The sequence below is a fragment of the Muscardinus avellanarius genome (genome assembly GCF_963383645.1).
Source record: "Muscardinus avellanarius genome assembly, chromosome: 21".
Lineage (NCBI taxonomy): Eukaryota > Metazoa > Chordata > Mammalia > Rodentia > Gliridae > Muscardinus > Muscardinus avellanarius.
In genome coordinates, this window is record NC_137807.1 from 998,144 (window position 1) to 1,015,928 (window position 17,785).

The following is a 17,785-nucleotide window of genomic DNA, read 5'->3' on the forward strand; positions in this document are numbered from 1 at the left end:
GATTGTGGTTCTCGGACAGCCTCAGCTACTTAGTGAGGCCCTCTGCAACTTAGTGAGATCCTGTTTCAAAATAAAGAATAAAAATAGAGGAGAGGGTGTAGTTCAGAGGTAGAATGCCCATAGGTTCCATCCCCAGATCCACAACAAAAATATATAAAATAAAATAAAATAAAAATATATAAAATCGGGCTGTAAACCTAGCATTTGGGAGGCTGAGACAGGAGGATCACAGTTCGTAGATAGCCTCGGCTACTTAGTGAAGCCCTATTTTTTAATTCTTTATTTTGAAACAGGGTCTGAGTTGCAAAGGGCCTCATTAAGTAGCTGAGGCTGTCCACAAACCTCAATCCTCCTGTCTCAGCCTCCCGAATCCTGAGATTACAAGCGTGCACCACCACGCCCAGCTTCAGACCTTTTTTATGTTGTATTTGGAAACAGGGTCTCACTAAGGTACGGAGGGCCTCACTAAGTAGCTGAGGCTGTCCACGAACCACGATCCTCCGGTCTCAGCCTCCAGAATGCTGGGATGACAAGCGTGCGCCACCACGCCCGGCTTATTTATTTATTCATTGTGGTCCTGGGAATGGAACCCAGGGGCATTCTGCCTCAGAGCTACACCCCCAGCCCTATTTTTTTTTTTTTTTATTGTGGTACTGGGGTTGGAACCCAGAGGCTTTCTACCTTCAAGCTACACTCTCAGACCTATTTTATATTTTATTTGGAAACAGGGTCTCACTAAGTTGCTGAGAGCCTCACTAAATAGCTGAGGCTGGCCGCGAATCTGCACGATCCTCCTGTCCCAGCCTCCCAAGCGCGGGGATGACGAGCGTGCGCCACCACGCCCGGTTACATTTCCTGTATTTGAATTCTGTGAATAAATGTTTTTTATTTTATTAAACAAACAAACAAAACCCTCCCTTTTCCTGCTAAAGAAACTCATGTTATTTTCAGTAACTTGTCACCAGAGACATGTGCGTACACCACACACACACACACACACACACACACACACACACACACACACACGCCCTTCACTAAGAAAGGCACTGACCAGTCAAGCCCTGGTCCCATTTCACCACCTGGCCCTCTACTTCTCAAAGAAACTGGCCTCACCATCATTTACTCAGTTCATGATGGCGGTGATGATGGCGGTGTGTGTGTGTGTGTGTGTGTGTGTGTGTGTGTTGAACCCAGGGGTACTCTACCTCTGAGCTACCCCCCCCAGCCCACCCTTTTTTTACTTTTTATTTTGAAACAGGGTCTCACTAAGTTGCAGAGAGTCTCACCACCTGCCGAGGCTGTCCTCAAACCTGCGATCCTCCTGTCTCAGCCTCCCAAGTACTGAGGTTACTGGCTTGTGCCACCGCGCCTACCTGACTAGGAAGCCGAGTTTTGCGGGAAAGCGACCTTGTCCCTGCGGATCTGAGGCTGACTGGGCTAAATCATGGGCCGACGTCCCCAGGTACAATGGAGAGCAGGAAAAAAAGTTGGACGGAGAAGTGGGAGAGATCCAGTATAGAAATAAGGGTCCCCTGCCCCAGAGCGAGCCTGTCCCCCATCACGTGCAGGCAAGAGATGGCACACACCTGAAATCCCACTACTTGGGAGGCCGAGACCAGAGGATCGCGGCCAAGAGGCCAGCTTCAGCAACGTTGTGAGGCTCTCAGCAACTTAGCCAAGCCCAGTTTTCTTTTTCTTTTCTTTTTTTTTTTTTTGTGGTACTAGAGATGGGACCCAGGGGCATTCTACCTCTGAGCAACACCCCCAGACCCAATTTTTATTATTTACTTTGAAACAGGGTCTCGCTGAGTTGCAGAGGGCCTCACTAAGTAGCTGAGGCTGTCCGCGAACCTGCGGTCCTCCTGTCTCAGCCTCCCGAGTGCTGGGATGACAAGTGTGCGCCGCCACGCCTGGCTCAGAAATGAGTTTAAAAAAAAAAAATACAGAAGAGGGAGCAGAGAGAATGCTAAGCTGGCTGGCAGTCTGAAAGCCATCTCTGTGCAGGCGTCCGTCCGGGGGAGGCCCGCTGGGTGGGGCGGGGTCCTGCGCCAGCCGGGCCTGGAGGGCTTGGTTCTTTATTCTTGTCACATCTGGGGCAGCTGCCAGGGCCCGCCCCCACCCTGCGAGAGGAACTCGACAGCCACAGACTCCTGCTGAGAATCCGGAGGACTCTTCCTGCCCTTCCCGGGACCCGGGGCCGGCCCAGGAGGGTGAGCCCGGGCCGCCGCCATGCCCACCTGCTGCAGCTGCGCCGACCTGTTCCAGTATGAGACCAACAGGGTCATCCGGATCCAGAGCATGAATTACGGCACCCTCAAGTGGGCCCTGCACATGCTGGTGCTCTCCTACGTGGGGTGAGTGGGCCGCGCGTGCGAGTCGCGTGGAGTTTCACAGTCACACGTGGCTTGTGAAGCTGAGCAGTGCGCTCGAGCCAGCCGGGAGGAATCGACGCCGGGCAGCCGAGCGCTCCAGGAGGAGGAAGCTGGGCAGGGAGGCCCAGGCCTGCCCGGGCGGGCGGGCGGACAGGGCCCGCCTGCTGCCTCTGGGTGGCGGGAGCCGGGCGCCCTGGACTTCCAGGGAGGAGGCAGGGACTTCGGGACGCACCTGGCTAAGCACAAAGGCCTCTGAGTCACGGGATGGAGGGAAGACTAGGACCAGGCCGTGAACGGTTCTTCAGGTCCCCGCCAGCGTGCAGAGGTCTCCCTTTACCTATGCTTTTTGTTTTTCATTTTTTTGGTGTGTGTGTGTGTGTGTGTGTGTGTGTGTGTGTGTGTGTGTGGTATTAGGGAGTGAACACAGGGGTAATCTGCTTCTAAACTATACCCTCAGCTCCTTTTATTTATTTATTTTTTTGTTTTGTTTGGAAACTGGGTCTTGCTAAGTTGTTGAGGGTTTCACTAAATTGCTGAGGCTGGCCTCGAACTTTTAATCTTCCTGTCTCAGCTCCCCAAGTACTGGGATTACAGGAATGGGCCACCGTTGCTGGCATTGTTTTTAAGTGTGTGTGTGTGTGTGTGTGTGTGTGTGTGTGTGTGTGTGATCTGAGAAATGTGTGTGTGGCACTGGGGATTGACACCAGAGTACCGTGTGTGCTAAGTAAACAGGCTACCACTAAGCCACAAACACAACCCCTGCCCTTAAAAATAAAATTAGCTAACTGGGATGTAATTCATATGCTATACCAATTCGCTCATTTAAAGTGTATATTCTAAGCCCGGGCGTGGTGGCGTACGCTTGTCATCCCCGCGCTTGGGAGGCTGAGACAGGAGGATCGCATAGGTTCGAAGCCAGCCTCAGCTACTTAGTGAGCCTCTTGGCAACTTGGTGAGACCCTGTTTCCAAATGAAATATAAAATAGGTCTGGGAGTATAGCCCGGAGGTAGAAAGCCCCTGGGTCCCACCCCCATTACCCCCCCCCACACACACACTGTATAATCTAGCCGGGCGTGGCGCACCCTTGTCATCCCAGCATTTGGGAGGCTGAGACAGGAGGATTGCGGTTTGCGGACAGCCTCAGCTACTTAGTGAGGCCCTCTGCAACGCAGTGAGACCCTGTTTCAAAATAAGAATAAAAAAAATCGGGCTGGGAAGCCAGGTGTGGTGGCGTTGAGGAGGGCCTCACTAAGTTGCTGAGGCTGGCTTTGAACCTGCGCCCCTCCCACCTCAGCCTCCAAGCACTGGGATAACAAGTGTGCGCCAAGGGACCGGCTTGGCGTGTTTTCTTTTCTTGGCCATCATGAATCATTACTGCTTCAGTACGCAGTCGTGTACGACGTGTGGCTCTGTGTTCTCATTTCTCTAGGATTTCTGGGTCATGTGGTAACTCTGCCTTACCTTCGGGGACACTGCTGGCCTATTTCCCATAGCAGGTGCACATTTTCACGCTTCCACCGGCAAAACGCGAGCGTTCCAGTGACTCCACGTCCTCACCAACACTTCTAATGGTGTCTTTTTCGTTACAGCCAACCTATTGGGTATGAAGTGGCATCTTACTGTGGGTTTTCGTTTTGGCTTTTGTGGTGCTGGGGATTGAACCCAGGGGCACTCTACCTCTGAGCTACACCCCCAGCCTGATTTTGTGTTTTAAGTTTGAAATCGGGTCTTGCTAAATTGCCGAGGTTTTCCGGTGCCCCTGGGTTCCATCCCCAGTACTGGAAAAAAAATTAATTTTTAAAATTTTGCAACAGGGTCTCAATAGGTTGCTGAGAGCCTCACTAAGTTGCTGAGACTGTCCTCAAATCTGTGATCCTCCTGTCTCAGCCTCCCAAGTATTAGGATTAAAGGGACGTGAGCTACTGTGCCTGGGTTTTGTTTTGTTATTTCCGTGGTAGAGGGGCTTTCTACCTCCGGAATACACACTCCCAGACCTATTTTATATTTTGTTTGGAAACAGGGTCTCACTGAGTTGCTAGAGACTAAGTAGCTGAGGCTGGCTTCGAACCTGCGCGATCCTCCTGTCTCAGCCTCCCAAGCGCGGGGATTCCAAGGTTACTAACAGCAATCTGTTTTGTAATCCTGGCTATAGCGCCTTGGCTATAAACACCTTGGTTTCTGTATGTTTCATACAGTTTGATGATTAAACAAGAAAAGGCCTGAAGCTGGGTGTGGCGGCACATGCCAATAATCCCAGTACTTGGGAGGCTGAGACAGGAGGATCCAGGTTCAAAGCCAGCCTCAGCTACTTAGTGAGGCTCTCAGCAACCTAGTGAGACTCAGTTTCTAAATAAGAAATAAAATCGGGCTGGGGGTGTAGCTTGGAGGTAGAATGCCTCTGGGTTTAATTCCCAGTACTATGCATATACATACAAATACACACACACAGGATAATCATTGTCAAAACTATTAAATGAACTAATACATGCAAAGCTATTAGAAAAATAGAAGGTGTGCCGGGCGTGGTGACGCACACTTGTAATCCCAATACTTAGGAGGCTAAGACAGGAGGATTCCGGTTTGCAGACAGCCTCAGTTACTTAGTGAGGCCCTCTTCAACTTAGTGAAACCCTGTTTCAAAATAAAGAATGAAGCCGGGCGTGGTGGCGTACGCTTGTCATCCCCGCGCTTGGGAGGCTGAGACAGGAGGATCGCGCAGGTTCGAAGCCAGCCTCAGCTACTTAGTGAGGCTCTCAGCAACTCAGTGAGACCCTGTTTCCAAATAAAATATAAAATAGGTCTGGGAGTGTAGCCCGGAGGTAGAAAGCCTCTGGGTTCCACCCCCAGTACCACCAAAATAATAATAATAATAAATAATAATAATAATAATAATATAATAATCAATTGAAAAATTGGGCTGGGGTGTAGTTCAGAGGTAGAATGTCCTTGGGTTCCATCTCTAGTACTTGGGGGGGAAAAATAGAGAAAGAAAGAAAGAGAAAAAGAAAAAAATAGAAGGCACAATGCAAATACTAGTTCTTATTACTAACAATCCTATTAGCCAGGTGTGATGGCGCACGCTTGTAATCCCGGCACTTGAGAGGCTGAGGCAGGAGGATCGCAAGGTCCAAGACCAGACCAAGGAACGTAGAGAAACTCTCATCAAACTAGGGAGAGACTGGTTCAAAATAAAAAATTAAGACTAGATCTGGGGGTGTAGCTCAGAGATAAAATGCCCCTGGGTTTAATCTCCAGTACCAAAAATAAAGAAAGAAAGAAAGAAAGAAAAGGGCTTGGGGCGTATTTGGAGGTAGAAGGCCCCTGGGTCCCATCCCAGTACAAAGGATTATCATCGCGAGATCATCCTATTATCAAGGCCAGCGTCTGCATCCCTCCCCTCTGCTCATCTGCACTGCGCTTACTGTGTGTCAAATCTCTGCTTCTCCCAGGACCCAGTGCTGTGTTCAGGGCCCATGGGGTGGTTTAAGCCTGGATAATCGCACCATCTCCTTAACTTAATCACGTCTGTGAAGATTCTTCCCCCGTGAGGTAACATGGGCAGGTCCGGGCCTGATTCTCCTGAGGCTAACAGTAGCTGTCTGTCAGAGGGGCGCCCCGGGGCCTCCAGCCCACCCGGGAATGGTGGTGCCTGCGTTCCCTGGGAAGCTCTGGGCAGGGCTGGCAGAGACCTTTTTCTGGAACAGCTTCTGCTCCTTGAGTGTTCCTGCCTATGTTGTGTCTAAGCAAACCTGGGTTTTGGTCTTCTGAGAGACCGAATTACCTAACATTTTCCCAAAATCTGTGTGTGTGCCGGGCGTGGTGACGCGCCCTTGTCATCCCAGCATTCGGGAGGCTGAGACAGGAGGATCGAGGTTCACAGACAGCCTCAGCTCCTTAGTGAGGCCCTTTGCAACTTAGTAAGACCCTGTTTCAAAATAAAGAATAAAAAATAGGGCTAGGAGCCAGGCGTGGTGGCCCACGCTTGTAATCCCAGCATTCGGGAGGCTGAGTCCGGAGGATTGCGGCTCCCGGGCAGTCTCAACTACTTAGTGAGACCCTGTTTCAAGATAAAGAATAAAAAATAGGGCAGGGGGTATAGCTCGGAGGTCGAATGCCCCTGGGTTCCATCCCCAGACCCGCCAAAAAAAAGCGGGGGGGGTTAGGGGTGTAACTCAGAAGTAGAATGCCCCTGAGTTCCATCCCTAGTACCAATAAATAAATAAATAATAAATAAATTTAAAAACTAAGGCTGGGAGTGTAGCTCAGAAAGCTCAGAAGTAGTGTCCACGGGGCAGAGAAACATCTATGAATATGTAAGTCTAGCAGATAGAGGTTTCTTTTTTTTTTTTTTTTAACCTAGGGGCATTCTACCTCTGAGCTACACCCTGGCCCTATTTTTTTATTCTTTATTTTGAAATAGGGTCTCACTGAGTTGCAGAAGGCCTCACTAAGTAGCTGAGGCTGGCCGCGAACCGCGATCCTCGGGTCTCAGCCTCCCAGATTCTGGGATGATGAGCACCCGGGGCTGTGTCAGCAGCACGCAGATGGTCACTAGACACACGACGCAGCGGTGACTGACCAGTGAGGGAGGAGTAAGCTGAAGGAGCACGGGGCATTCACCGTGAGGAGCACGGACCTTTGTTTCTTTTTGTGGTACTAGGGAGTGAATCCAGGGGCTTCTACCTCTGTGCTACGTCCCCAGCCCGATTTTGTTTATGTTACTAGAGATTGAACCCCCGCACATTCTACCTTTGAGCTACATCTCCAGCCCTATTTTGTTTTTATTTTGAAACAGGATCTCGCTAGGTTGATCAAAGTCTCACCACTTGCTGAGACTGTCCTCGAACCTGCAATCCTCCTGTCTCAGCCTCCCAAGCACTGGGATTACAAGTGTGCCTCACCACACCCAGCTTATTTTATTTTGAAAGCGAGTCTTAATAAATTTCTGAGGGTCTTGCTAAGATGCTAAGGCTGGCCTCGAACACATGATCCTCCTGGCTCAGCCTCCCAAGCACTGGGAGGGCAGGCGTGTGCCACCATGCCCGGCTAGCGGGTGGGGAGCACGAAGTCCCCCAAGGACTTGGAGGGGAAACCACAGAGGTCCAAGGAGAAGGTGGATCCGGGAAGCTGACGGAGAGGGAGAGGGAGGCGGCACAGGCTCAGCACGTCCACTGCCCTGGAGGGGCAGGCGGCTCAGGTCTGCAGCTCGAGCTGGAGTCAGTGGGGCCGAGGGAGGCCCCGCAGGAGCGGCGGGGTGGGGCCCGCCTGGCGGGGGCGGAGGAGAGAATGGAGCCGCCGAAACAGATGTGGTGACTCACTCTTTCGAGACTTGGCTGCAGAGCGGCACTGCTGAATGGTGGTACAAGAACATGGGGTAGAGGGAGGGTTTATTTTTAAGATGAGAACTGCTGCTTAAATGCAGATGGAGAAGAAAATGGAGAGGGAGAAACTGGGATAAATGGTTATAATCACCACCGCCACCACCATCACCATCATCACCACCACCTCCATCATCACCACCAGCATCATTACTCTCCCCATTACACATCATCCTCACCACCACCACCATCAGCACCAACACCACCATCAGCACCCTCACCATCATCACCACCATCACCACCATCACCACCATCACCATCAGCACCAACACCACCATCAGCACCCTCACCATCATCACCACCATCACCACCATCATCACCACCATCACCACCATCATCACCATCACCCTCATCACCATCACCCTCATCACCATCATCACCACCATCACCACCATCACCATCATCACCACCATCACCACCATCATCACCATCACCCTCATCACCATCACCCTCATCACCATCATCACCACCATCACCACCATCACCATCATCACCACCATCACCACCATCACCCTCATCACCATCATCACCACCATCACCCTCATCACCACCATCATCACCACCATCACCACCATCATCACCACCATCACCACCATCATCACCACCATCACCACCATCATCACCACCATCACCACCATCATCACCACCATCACCACCATCACCACCACCATCACCACCATCACCACCACCATCACCACCATCACCACCACCATCACCACCATCACCACCACCATCACCACCATCATCACCACCATCACCACCATCATCACCACCATCACCACCATCACCACCATCATCACCACCATCATCACCACCATCACCACCATCATCACCACCATCACCACCATCATCACCACCATCACCACCATCATCACCACCATCACCACCATCACCACCATCATCACCACCATCATCACCACCATCACCACCATCACCATCATCACCACCATCACCATCAGCACCACCACCACCATCAGCACCCTCACCATCATCACCACCATCACCACCATCACCATCATCACCACCATCACCACCATCACCACCATCACCACCATCATCACCACCATCATCACCATCATCACCACCACCATCACCCTCATCACCACCATCATCACCACCACCACCATCAGCACCAACACCACCATCAGCACCCTCACCATCATCACCATCATCACCACCATCACCATCACCATCATCACCACCATCATCACCATCATCACCACCATCATCACCACCATCATCACCACCATCATCACCATCACCATCACCAGCAGCAACAGCATCACCATCATCTCCATCATCACCATAAGTACCATCATCACCACCACCACCACCACCACCACCACCACCACCATCACCATCTTCACTGCCACCAGGTGGCAACCACAGTGAAAGCTTGTTCTGTCCTGGGATTGCTCCAGTTGTTAGGCCTCTCTGAGCCAGACTCTTCCCCCTGTGTCTTTCACCTTTTTGTGTGTTTTTGTGTTTTGGTTCTGAGGATTGAACCCAAGGGTGTTCTACCTGTGAGCTACACTCCCAGCCCTAATACACACACACACACACACACACACACACACACACACACACACATATGCATATATATGTATGTATATATATATTTTTTTTGAAACAGGGTTTTGAAATATATATATTTACTTTTAAACAGGGTCTTGTCAAGTTGCTCAGCGCCTCACTCAAGTTTCTGAGGCTGTTCTAAACGTGCAATCCTCCTGTCTCCACCTCCCAAGGGCTGTAATCACAGGTGCGCACCACCACACACGGCTCTGTCTGAAACACTGTGTTCCTTCTCCTACTTCGAATGGCTTGTGCTCCTGCGTGGCCCTCCTCTTTTCCACAGCGATATCCCTCGTTCCTCTTGCCAGTGCCCCTAACATGCTGCCCAGGCCTTTCAGCCAGGAGTCCAGCTTCCTGTTTGTCAAGACCCTCCTAAAAGGCTGTGTGCAGGCCGGGCGTGGTGGCGCACGCTTGTCATCCCCGCGCTTGGGAGGCAGAGACAGGACGATCGCGCAGGTTCGAAGCCAGCCGCGCACACTGGCTTAGGAGACCCTGTTTCCAAATAAAAATGTAAAAATAGGTCTGGGAGTGTAGCCCGGAGGTAGAAGGGCTTCCAGGAACCCCAGTACCACCAAAAAAAAAAAAAAAAAAAAAAAAAAAGGCTGTGTGCAGCCAGGTGTGGCGGCCCTGCTTGAAATCTCAGGCCTTGGGAGGCTGAGACAGGAGGATGGCAGGTTCTCAGCCAGCCTCAGCAACTTAGTGAGGTCCTTGACAACTTAGGGAGACCTGATATCAAAATCAAAAATAAAATAGGGCTGCGGGTAATTGAACCCTTAAGTTCAATTCCCAGGCTAACAAACAAAAAAAGTGTCCACGCTTTTGCTTGGCAGAAACATGTACAGCTTCGACCTTCTGTGGTCTCACAAAATGAATCAAGATATAAAAGGGCTAGGCGTGCTGGGCGTGGTGGCGCACGCTTGTAATCTCCGCGCTTAGGAGGCTGAGACAGGAGGATCACACAGGTTCGAAGCCAGCCACACTGGCTTAAGAGATCCTGTTTCCAAATTAAAAAAATGTAAAATAGGTCTGGGAGTGTAGCCCGGAGGTAGAAGGGCTTCCAGGAACCCCAATACCACCAAAAAAAAGGGGGGGGAGGCCAGGCGTGGTGGTGCACGCTTGTCATCCCAGCATTCGGGAGGCTGAGACAGGAGGATTACAGTTTGAGGCCAGCCCCAGCTACTTAGCGAGGCCCTTTGCAACTCAGTGAGACCCTGTTTCAAAATAAAGAATAAAAAATAGGGCTGGGTGTTGCTCAGGGATAGAATGCCCCTGGGTTCCATTGCCAGTACAAAAAAAAAAAAGATATAAAAGGTATGCAGGCCTGAAATCCCAGGACTTGGAAGGCTGAGACAGGAGGATGGCAGGTTGGAGGTCAGCCTCAGCAGTGTAGCGAGGCCCTCCACCACTTAGCAAGACTCTGTTCCCCCAAAAAAAATCAGGGTGGGGGCTCACGCTTGTAATCCCAGCATTTGGGAGGCCGAGACAGAAGGATCACAGTTCACAGACAGCCTCAGCTAGTCAGTGAGGCCCTCTGCAACTTAGCAAGACCCTGTTTCAAAATAAAGAATTAAAAAAAAAATAGGGCTGGAGGTGTAGCTCGGAGGTCGAATGCTCCTGGATTCAATCCTCATGAAGAACAACAAAAGATAAGTATACATGCCCTTTGTCTAAGGCCAGGAGCTAGCTGTAAGCAAGAATCTCTTAGGAACCTTCCCGCGGCCAGCGTGGCTGGGTGGCCATGGAGCCTGGTGGTTAGGCCCTGGCGAGGCATGGGTTAAACAGATGGGAACGCAGTTCTGGTCAGGAGTGTCCTTTCATTTGGAGTTACCTTTGCTCAGGAAGCCCGGGTGCCTTAAGGCAGAGACAGACCTTGCTAAGGGGCGCTTCTCCTGCCTCGGCTCTGAGAACACCCCTGCCATGCCAGTCAGGGCCCAGTTGTGCGGGTACACGTCTGTGAGGGTCCTGCACATTCAGGACACGTGGATCGGGTTGCTGAAGAATACCTTGCTGCTGGGCACCTGCGTCTACATCTGGTGAGACGCCCCCTCTCTGCCCTGCCCTGCTCCTGCCCAGCATCAGCCTCCCGGGCAGGAGGGGCCTGCGAGCCCCCGCGGGCGCCCCCGGCTTCTCCAACGTCTGCCTCGACGCCCCAACTCCTCTCTCCCCCGCCTGGATCTTACCCACCCTCCCAGGCCCAGCCAGACCCCAGCTGCTTCATGCTCTGTCTGCTGCAGAACAGAGATCTGCTGGGCAAGTCATCCCAGGACTTGGGAGGCCGAGACAGGAGGACCGCAGGTTCGAGGACAGCCTCAGCAAGTAGTGAGACCTCAGCCACCTAGCGAGACTCTGTTTCCAAATAAAAACTGGAAGCCTGGCGTGGCTGCGCACGCTTGTAATCCCTGCGCTTGGGAGGCGGAGACAGGAGGATCGCGCAGGTTCGAAGCCAGCCGTGCTGGCTTAAGAGACCCTGTTTCCAAATAAAAATATAAAATAGGTCTGGGAGTGTAGCCCGGAGGTAGAAGGGCTTCCAGGAACCCCAGTACCACAAAAAAAAAAAAAAAAAAAAAAAAAAAAAAAAAAAACCTGGGGAAAAAAATAGGGCTGGGAATGTAGCTCAGAGATAAAATGCTTCTGGGTTCAATGCCCAGTGCCACAAAGGAAAAAAAAAAGGACTACAGAAAATTGTATCTTCTTTAGAGATGAAAGGTCACTGGGACAAGAGGACCAGGGACTTATCACCTGGTTCAGGGACTGGAGCCAGGAGCTGGATAGGTGACGAGGCTTGTCTGTATTACTGAGAAAGGTCACGACGGTACAGCCAGGACAGTCATTAGAATATGCTTTTCAGAGCCGGGCATGGTGGCACACGCTTATAATCCCCGCGCTTGGGAGGCTGAGACAGGAGGATCGCACAGGCTCGAGGCCAGCCTCAGCTACTGAGTGAGGCTCTCAGCAACTTAGTGAGACCCTGTTTCCAAATAAAGCATAAAATAGGTCTGGGAGTATAGCCCAGTGGTAGAAAGCCCCTGGGTTCCACCCCCAGTACCACCAAAGAAAAAAAAAAGAATATTCTTTCCAAAGGACAGGACCCTGCCAAGTCCCTTTGATAAAGCCGTGGCACGTTTTAATTCTTGCACTCTCCATGTGGCCAGGCATGGCGGCACACACTGTGATCCTCCTGTCTCAGCCTCCCAAATACTGGGATTACGAGCGCGTGCCACCACACCCAGCTAGAATCCACTATTTTTCACCATTATTTTTCCTCTCTCCCTCCACTCCCCCCTAATGATTGTTATTCACATTCTGAGGGAGGCCTTAACAGCAAATACACGGACCAAAAGTCAGGAGTCCAGAGGGGCACCGTGCCAAGCCTGGAGTCCAGAGGGCTGGCTTTTGCTGAGGCTGGGCCAGCCCTGGACCTTGGTTCTGCCACCACAAACCCTGTGTGGCTTTGGGAAAGTTTCTTTACCTCTCTGATTCCAGTAACTATCTTATATTGTTGTTTTGGGGATTAACAATGATGATATACGTAGAGCTATTGGCATATATTAAGAAGATCTGCTAGCTGCGTTTGGTGGCGCCCACCTTTAATCCCAGGACCAGGAAGGCTGACACAGGAGGATCACAGGTTTGAGGCCAGCCTCGGCAATGTAGTGGGACTCTCAGCAGCCTAGTGAGACCCTGTTTCAAAGCGAAAATTAAAAAGGGTATATATAGCTCAGAGGTAGAATGCCCCTAGGTTTAAGGTTTTTTTTTTTTTTTTTTTTTTTTTTTCGGGTTTGAGGATGGAACCCAGTGGCATTCTACCTCTGAGCTACACCCCCTGCCCTATTTTTTATTCTTTATTTTGAAACAGGTCTCACTAAGTTGCAGAGGGCCTCGCTAAGTAGTTGTGGCTGTCCACGAACCACGATCCTCCGGTCTCAGCCTCCCAAGTACTGGGATGACAAGTGTGCGCCACCACGCCGGGTGAAGAGCTGGGATTATCAACTTTATTTATGTATTTATGTATTTATTGATCAGTGGTACTAGGGATTGGACCCAGGGGAATTCTACCTCTGAGCTCTATCCCCAGCCCTATTTTATTTTTTAGTTTGAAACAGGGTCTCACTGAGTTGCAGTAAGACTCAGTAAGCTGCTGAGGCTGGCCACAGACCTGGATCCGCCGTCTCAGACTTCCAAATGCTGGGATGACAAGCGTGGGCCACCACGCCCGGCTTATCAATATGATTTATAAAGCAGATGGTGTGTGTGAAAAGCAGCTGGCTGACCTGCCGGACACGGCCTCGCCGGCAGCGCGCTGACGTGTTACTGAGGCCCCAGGACAAAGGTTGCCGACTGACCTGGCGCCGGACTTTATCATAAGCTCTCCATGTCAGTCAGCTTTGGGTTGCTGTGACCAAAATGCCTGGCAATCAGAGTCTAGAGGAGGAAAGGTTTATTGGGGTTTAGGGTTTTGAAGGTTCAGTCCAGGGTGGGCCACCTCCAAGGCAGAAACATCATGGCGGCGGGAGGTGTGGAGGAGAGCTCCTGCCAGATGGGAAGCGGAGAGAGAGAGAGAGAGACAGACAGACAGACAGACAGACAGACAGGAAGGGGCCAGAGGACAGATACAGCCCCCAAGGCCACACCCTGAGTGGCCCACTCCCTCCTGCCTTGCCCCAGCTGTGAACTTCACTGCACTGGAAGATCACATTTTCAACACATGGGATTTTGGCGGGAAACTTCCGGATACAAACCATGCCGCGGTCCTGTGAGCCGGGGTCTCTGCTACGTAATATTACAGAACAGGATCGAGGGCAACGTTTTCTCATAGGAAGTGTTCATGATGTGCCAGATCCTGGGCTCAGGCGTTTGGGCCCCGGTCTCATAACCCTCAGGATAATCCCACCAGGCAAGGACGACTCGGTGCTCCCACTTTGCAAAGGGAAAGTGAGACAGAAATGTCAGTCACCCGGCAGCAAAGCTAGGAATGGCAAGGGACGGCCTCCAGCACCTGTACCCCAAACTGCTGCAGGCGCCCCCACCCCGACAGAAAGCCACTAGTGCCAGCCGGGCGCGGTGGCGCACGCTCGTAATCCCAGCATTCGGGAGGCTGAGACCGGAGGATCGCGGTGCGCGGACAGCCTCAGCTACTTAGTGAGGCCCTCTGCAACTCAGTGAGACCCTGTTTCAAAATAAAGAATAAAAATCAGGGCTGGGGGTGTAGCTCGGAGGTAGAATGCCCCTGGGTTCCATCCCCAGTACTGGAAAAAAGAAAGAAGGAAAAGAAAGAAAGGAAGGAAGGAAGGAAGGAAGGAAGGAAGGAAGGAAGGAAACCCACTGATGCTCCTGTGTCTGCACGTAGCTTTGCCTTGGTGATCGACAAGCTATACCAGCGGAAGGAGTCCGTCATCAGCTCCGTGCACACCAAGGTCAAAGGGATCACGGAGGTCACGGAGCAGGTGGCGGGGGCGGCGGAGGCGAAGAAGCTGGTGCGGAGCGTGTTTGACGCGGCGGATTACACCTTCCCTCTGCAGGTGAGCGCGTGCAGCCTCCTCCCAAGACCCGGTCACTCACGCCTGGTCTCCTCCTCCGCCCGGGGGCCTAGAGCTTTGCTTTAAAAAAAAAAAAAAAAAAAAAAAAAGTGCCCCTATTTAAAAATCTCTGAAAATCCCAACCGAGAGAACCTGAAAATTGCCAAACTGGGTCAGCTCCAGCAGCTCCAGGAAGACGGTTCTTTGTTTCATCCAGTCCTATGGGGTGTCTCAAAATAGCAGCGCAGCCTGGCGCAGTTCAGACAGGAGCTGACTCGCGCCTCTGGGCTCTGGTCGCAGACGAAGCGCCCAGGGGATCCGGGCCACCCGAGCCAGGCCAGCCTGGCCTCCGAAGGGCAAAGGACTGGGCCCTTCGGCATCGTCCTCAGGCTGGCCTCTGCCACCAAGAGGTCCCAGGAGGCCATGCTGGTTATACACCTATCCACAGAAGGGGGAGATGCAGGTCACCAGGAGAGGAAGGGCGGGGGCGCCCAAGGTGGGGGCGTGTGACTGGATCCCTTTGCCAGCTAGAAGAAAAGCAGAATTATTGAGGAGAAATCACAGAGGGGTGGAGGAACACCTGGGGGCGGGAGGGACACAGGGGCACATTTGCAGCCTGAAAGCTTTTTGCAAAACACCCAAACTGCTTTTCCATTGTTTCTAAGGGGGTGTCGAAAACCCGGCCTTTGTCCAGGTGGTGGGGTGCCCTATTGTCCTTTCATTGAGGTACAGAAAGCCTCAACAGGCTGCCCAGGGTACAGCCTACGCCCCGCCCCACCGCCCCCTCAAGTCTCAGTTTAATGGGATTTTACTGTGTTAAAAGAAAAACCAGAACAAAACAGGAACGAAAGCCCTGCTTTGGCGATTGGGTTGCAAAATGACTCCCGATCCCTCTCAGCCCAGTGGGACGGCTCGCTCGGCTTTGATGCTAAACCCTGGGCATCGCCCACGCTGCCCACGGACGGACGGACGGACGCTGCTTTCCAGAAGTTTAGAAGGCCAGAAGGGCTCGCCCCGGTACTTAGCACCCTGGGTTATTATGGTTAAGTAGCTCAGTTCTCAGTTAAGTAAGCCTGGAGGGGTGTGTGTGTGTGTGTGTGTGTGTGTGTGTGTCTTACTGGGGATTGAACCCAGAGGCAGTCTACCTCTGAGCTACACTCCAAGCCCCCTCCCCCTTTTTCTTTTTGGTGGTACTGGGGTCCTGGAAACCCTTCTACCTCTGGGCTACACTCCCAGACCTATTTTACACTTTTAATTTGAAACAGGGTCTCTTAAATCAGTGCGGCTGGCTTCGAGCCTGCTCGATCCTCCTGTCTCCGCCTCCCGCGTGCGGGGATGACACGTGTGCGCCACCGCGTCCGGCTTTTTTTGTTTTAAAACAGGGTCTCAGTAGGTTGTTGACAGTCTCGCCCAGTTTCCGAGGCTGGCCTCAAACCTGCGGTCCTCCCGTCTCCACAGGGGAACTCCTTCTTTGTGATGACGAACTTCCTCAAGACACAAGGCCAAGAGCAGGGGCTGTGTCCTGAGGTAAGGAGGGGACCTCGGGGACCTGCAGGGCGGGTGAGGGGCGTAATAAGAGCCCGGGGGAGGCGCAGGCTGAAGAGACAGAAGGGGCCCGGGGTGCGTGTGACTGTCAGCGCCCCCACCAATATTTAACCCACAAATATTGCCGCACATCTGCCGCTCGTGGGGTAGGGTCTGGCCGGAGGAAGGAGCTGAGAAACCCTCGCAGGTCTGTCTCTGAAGCCACCGTCTCTCTGCGCCCCCCCCCAGGCTCCAGTGGTAACGCCCGGGGTCCGTGCAGAGGGGACACCTGCTCTCTGTCGCTGGCTCCCGGGACGGTGTGATTCTTGGCGTTCACAGAACTAAGTTCACTTTCCACAACAGCCCCATTTCACAACCAGGGCACACTCACAGAGATTAAGTGACTCCCAGCGCACACAGCTTGCTGCAGGCAGAGCCAGGATTCAAAACAGGGTGTCCTCTTCCAGGGCTCCTCCTGCCGGGACCCCGCGGAGAGCCGTGGGGCGGTCGTGGGAAACACTGGCCAGCAGCTGGAGTGCCGTTCGCCCCACTCCTGAGGCTCGGCCCCCATAGACGCGGCGCAGCCATCCCTCCACCTTCCCCGTCCCTCCACCTTCCCCGGCTCAGTCTCCCTGTCAAACTTTCACGGTCCTGCTCTCTGTTTTTTAAGATGAAAACCCAAAGCCCTCGAGTCTGTCCGTACCAATGCGCCCTCGAGTCTGTCTGCGCCAACATGCCCTGAAGTCACCCGTACTGATGTGGCCCCACGTCTATCAGTACCAAGTGCTCCTGAGTCTTTCCATACCAAGGTGCCCTTAAGTCCAGCAATACAGTGTTCCCCTATGTCTACCCATACCAGTGTGCCCTCAAACCTATCAATACCGATGTGCCCTAAGTCTTAATTCCAATGTGGCCCCAAGTCTATCAATACGAAAGTGCCCCTAAGTCTATCAGTATCAATGTGCCCCCAGGTCTAGATATACCAGTGTGCCCCCAGGTCTAGATATACCAGTGTGCCCCCAGGTCTAGATATACCAGTGTGCCCCCAGGTCTAGATATACCAGTGTGCCCCCAGGTCTAGATATACCAGTGTGCCCCCAGGTCTAGATATACCAGTGTGCCCCCAGGTCTAGATATACCAGTGTGCCCTCAGTCTATAAACACCAAAGTGCCCCTAAGCCCATCCATACCAATGTGCCCTTAACGCTATCAATAAAAAATACCCCTAAGTCTATCAATACCAATGTGCCCATAAGTCTATCAATACCAAGGTGCCCTTAAGTCTATTAATACTTGTGTGACCCTAAGACTATCAATACAAAAGTGCCCCTAAGTCTTCAATTCCAATGTACCCCTAAGTCTACCCATACCTTAAGGCTATTGATACCAAAATGTCCTTAAGTCTATTAATACCAATGT

At 52.2% G+C, this 17,785-nt stretch overlaps 1 protein-coding gene across 1 annotated transcript in view; it reads left to right on the plus strand.

Moving 5' to 3' along the window:
• Positions 1 to 2,229: 2,229 nt before the first annotated feature.
• Positions 2,230 to 17,785, plus strand: part of P2RX7 (purinergic receptor P2X 7) — a gene marked incomplete at both ends in the record, with an annotated part of 29,172 nt that continues 13,616 nt past the window's right edge. Inside the window, 3 exons of the mRNA XM_080717579.1 lie at positions 2,230 to 2,354; positions 14,674 to 14,845; positions 16,301 to 16,369. Of these exons, the coding sequence (XP_080573705.1) occupies positions 2,230 to 2,354; positions 14,674 to 14,845; positions 16,301 to 16,369 (366 nt within the window). The remainder of the gene's footprint in view (positions 2,355 to 14,673; positions 14,846 to 16,300; positions 16,370 to 17,785) is intronic.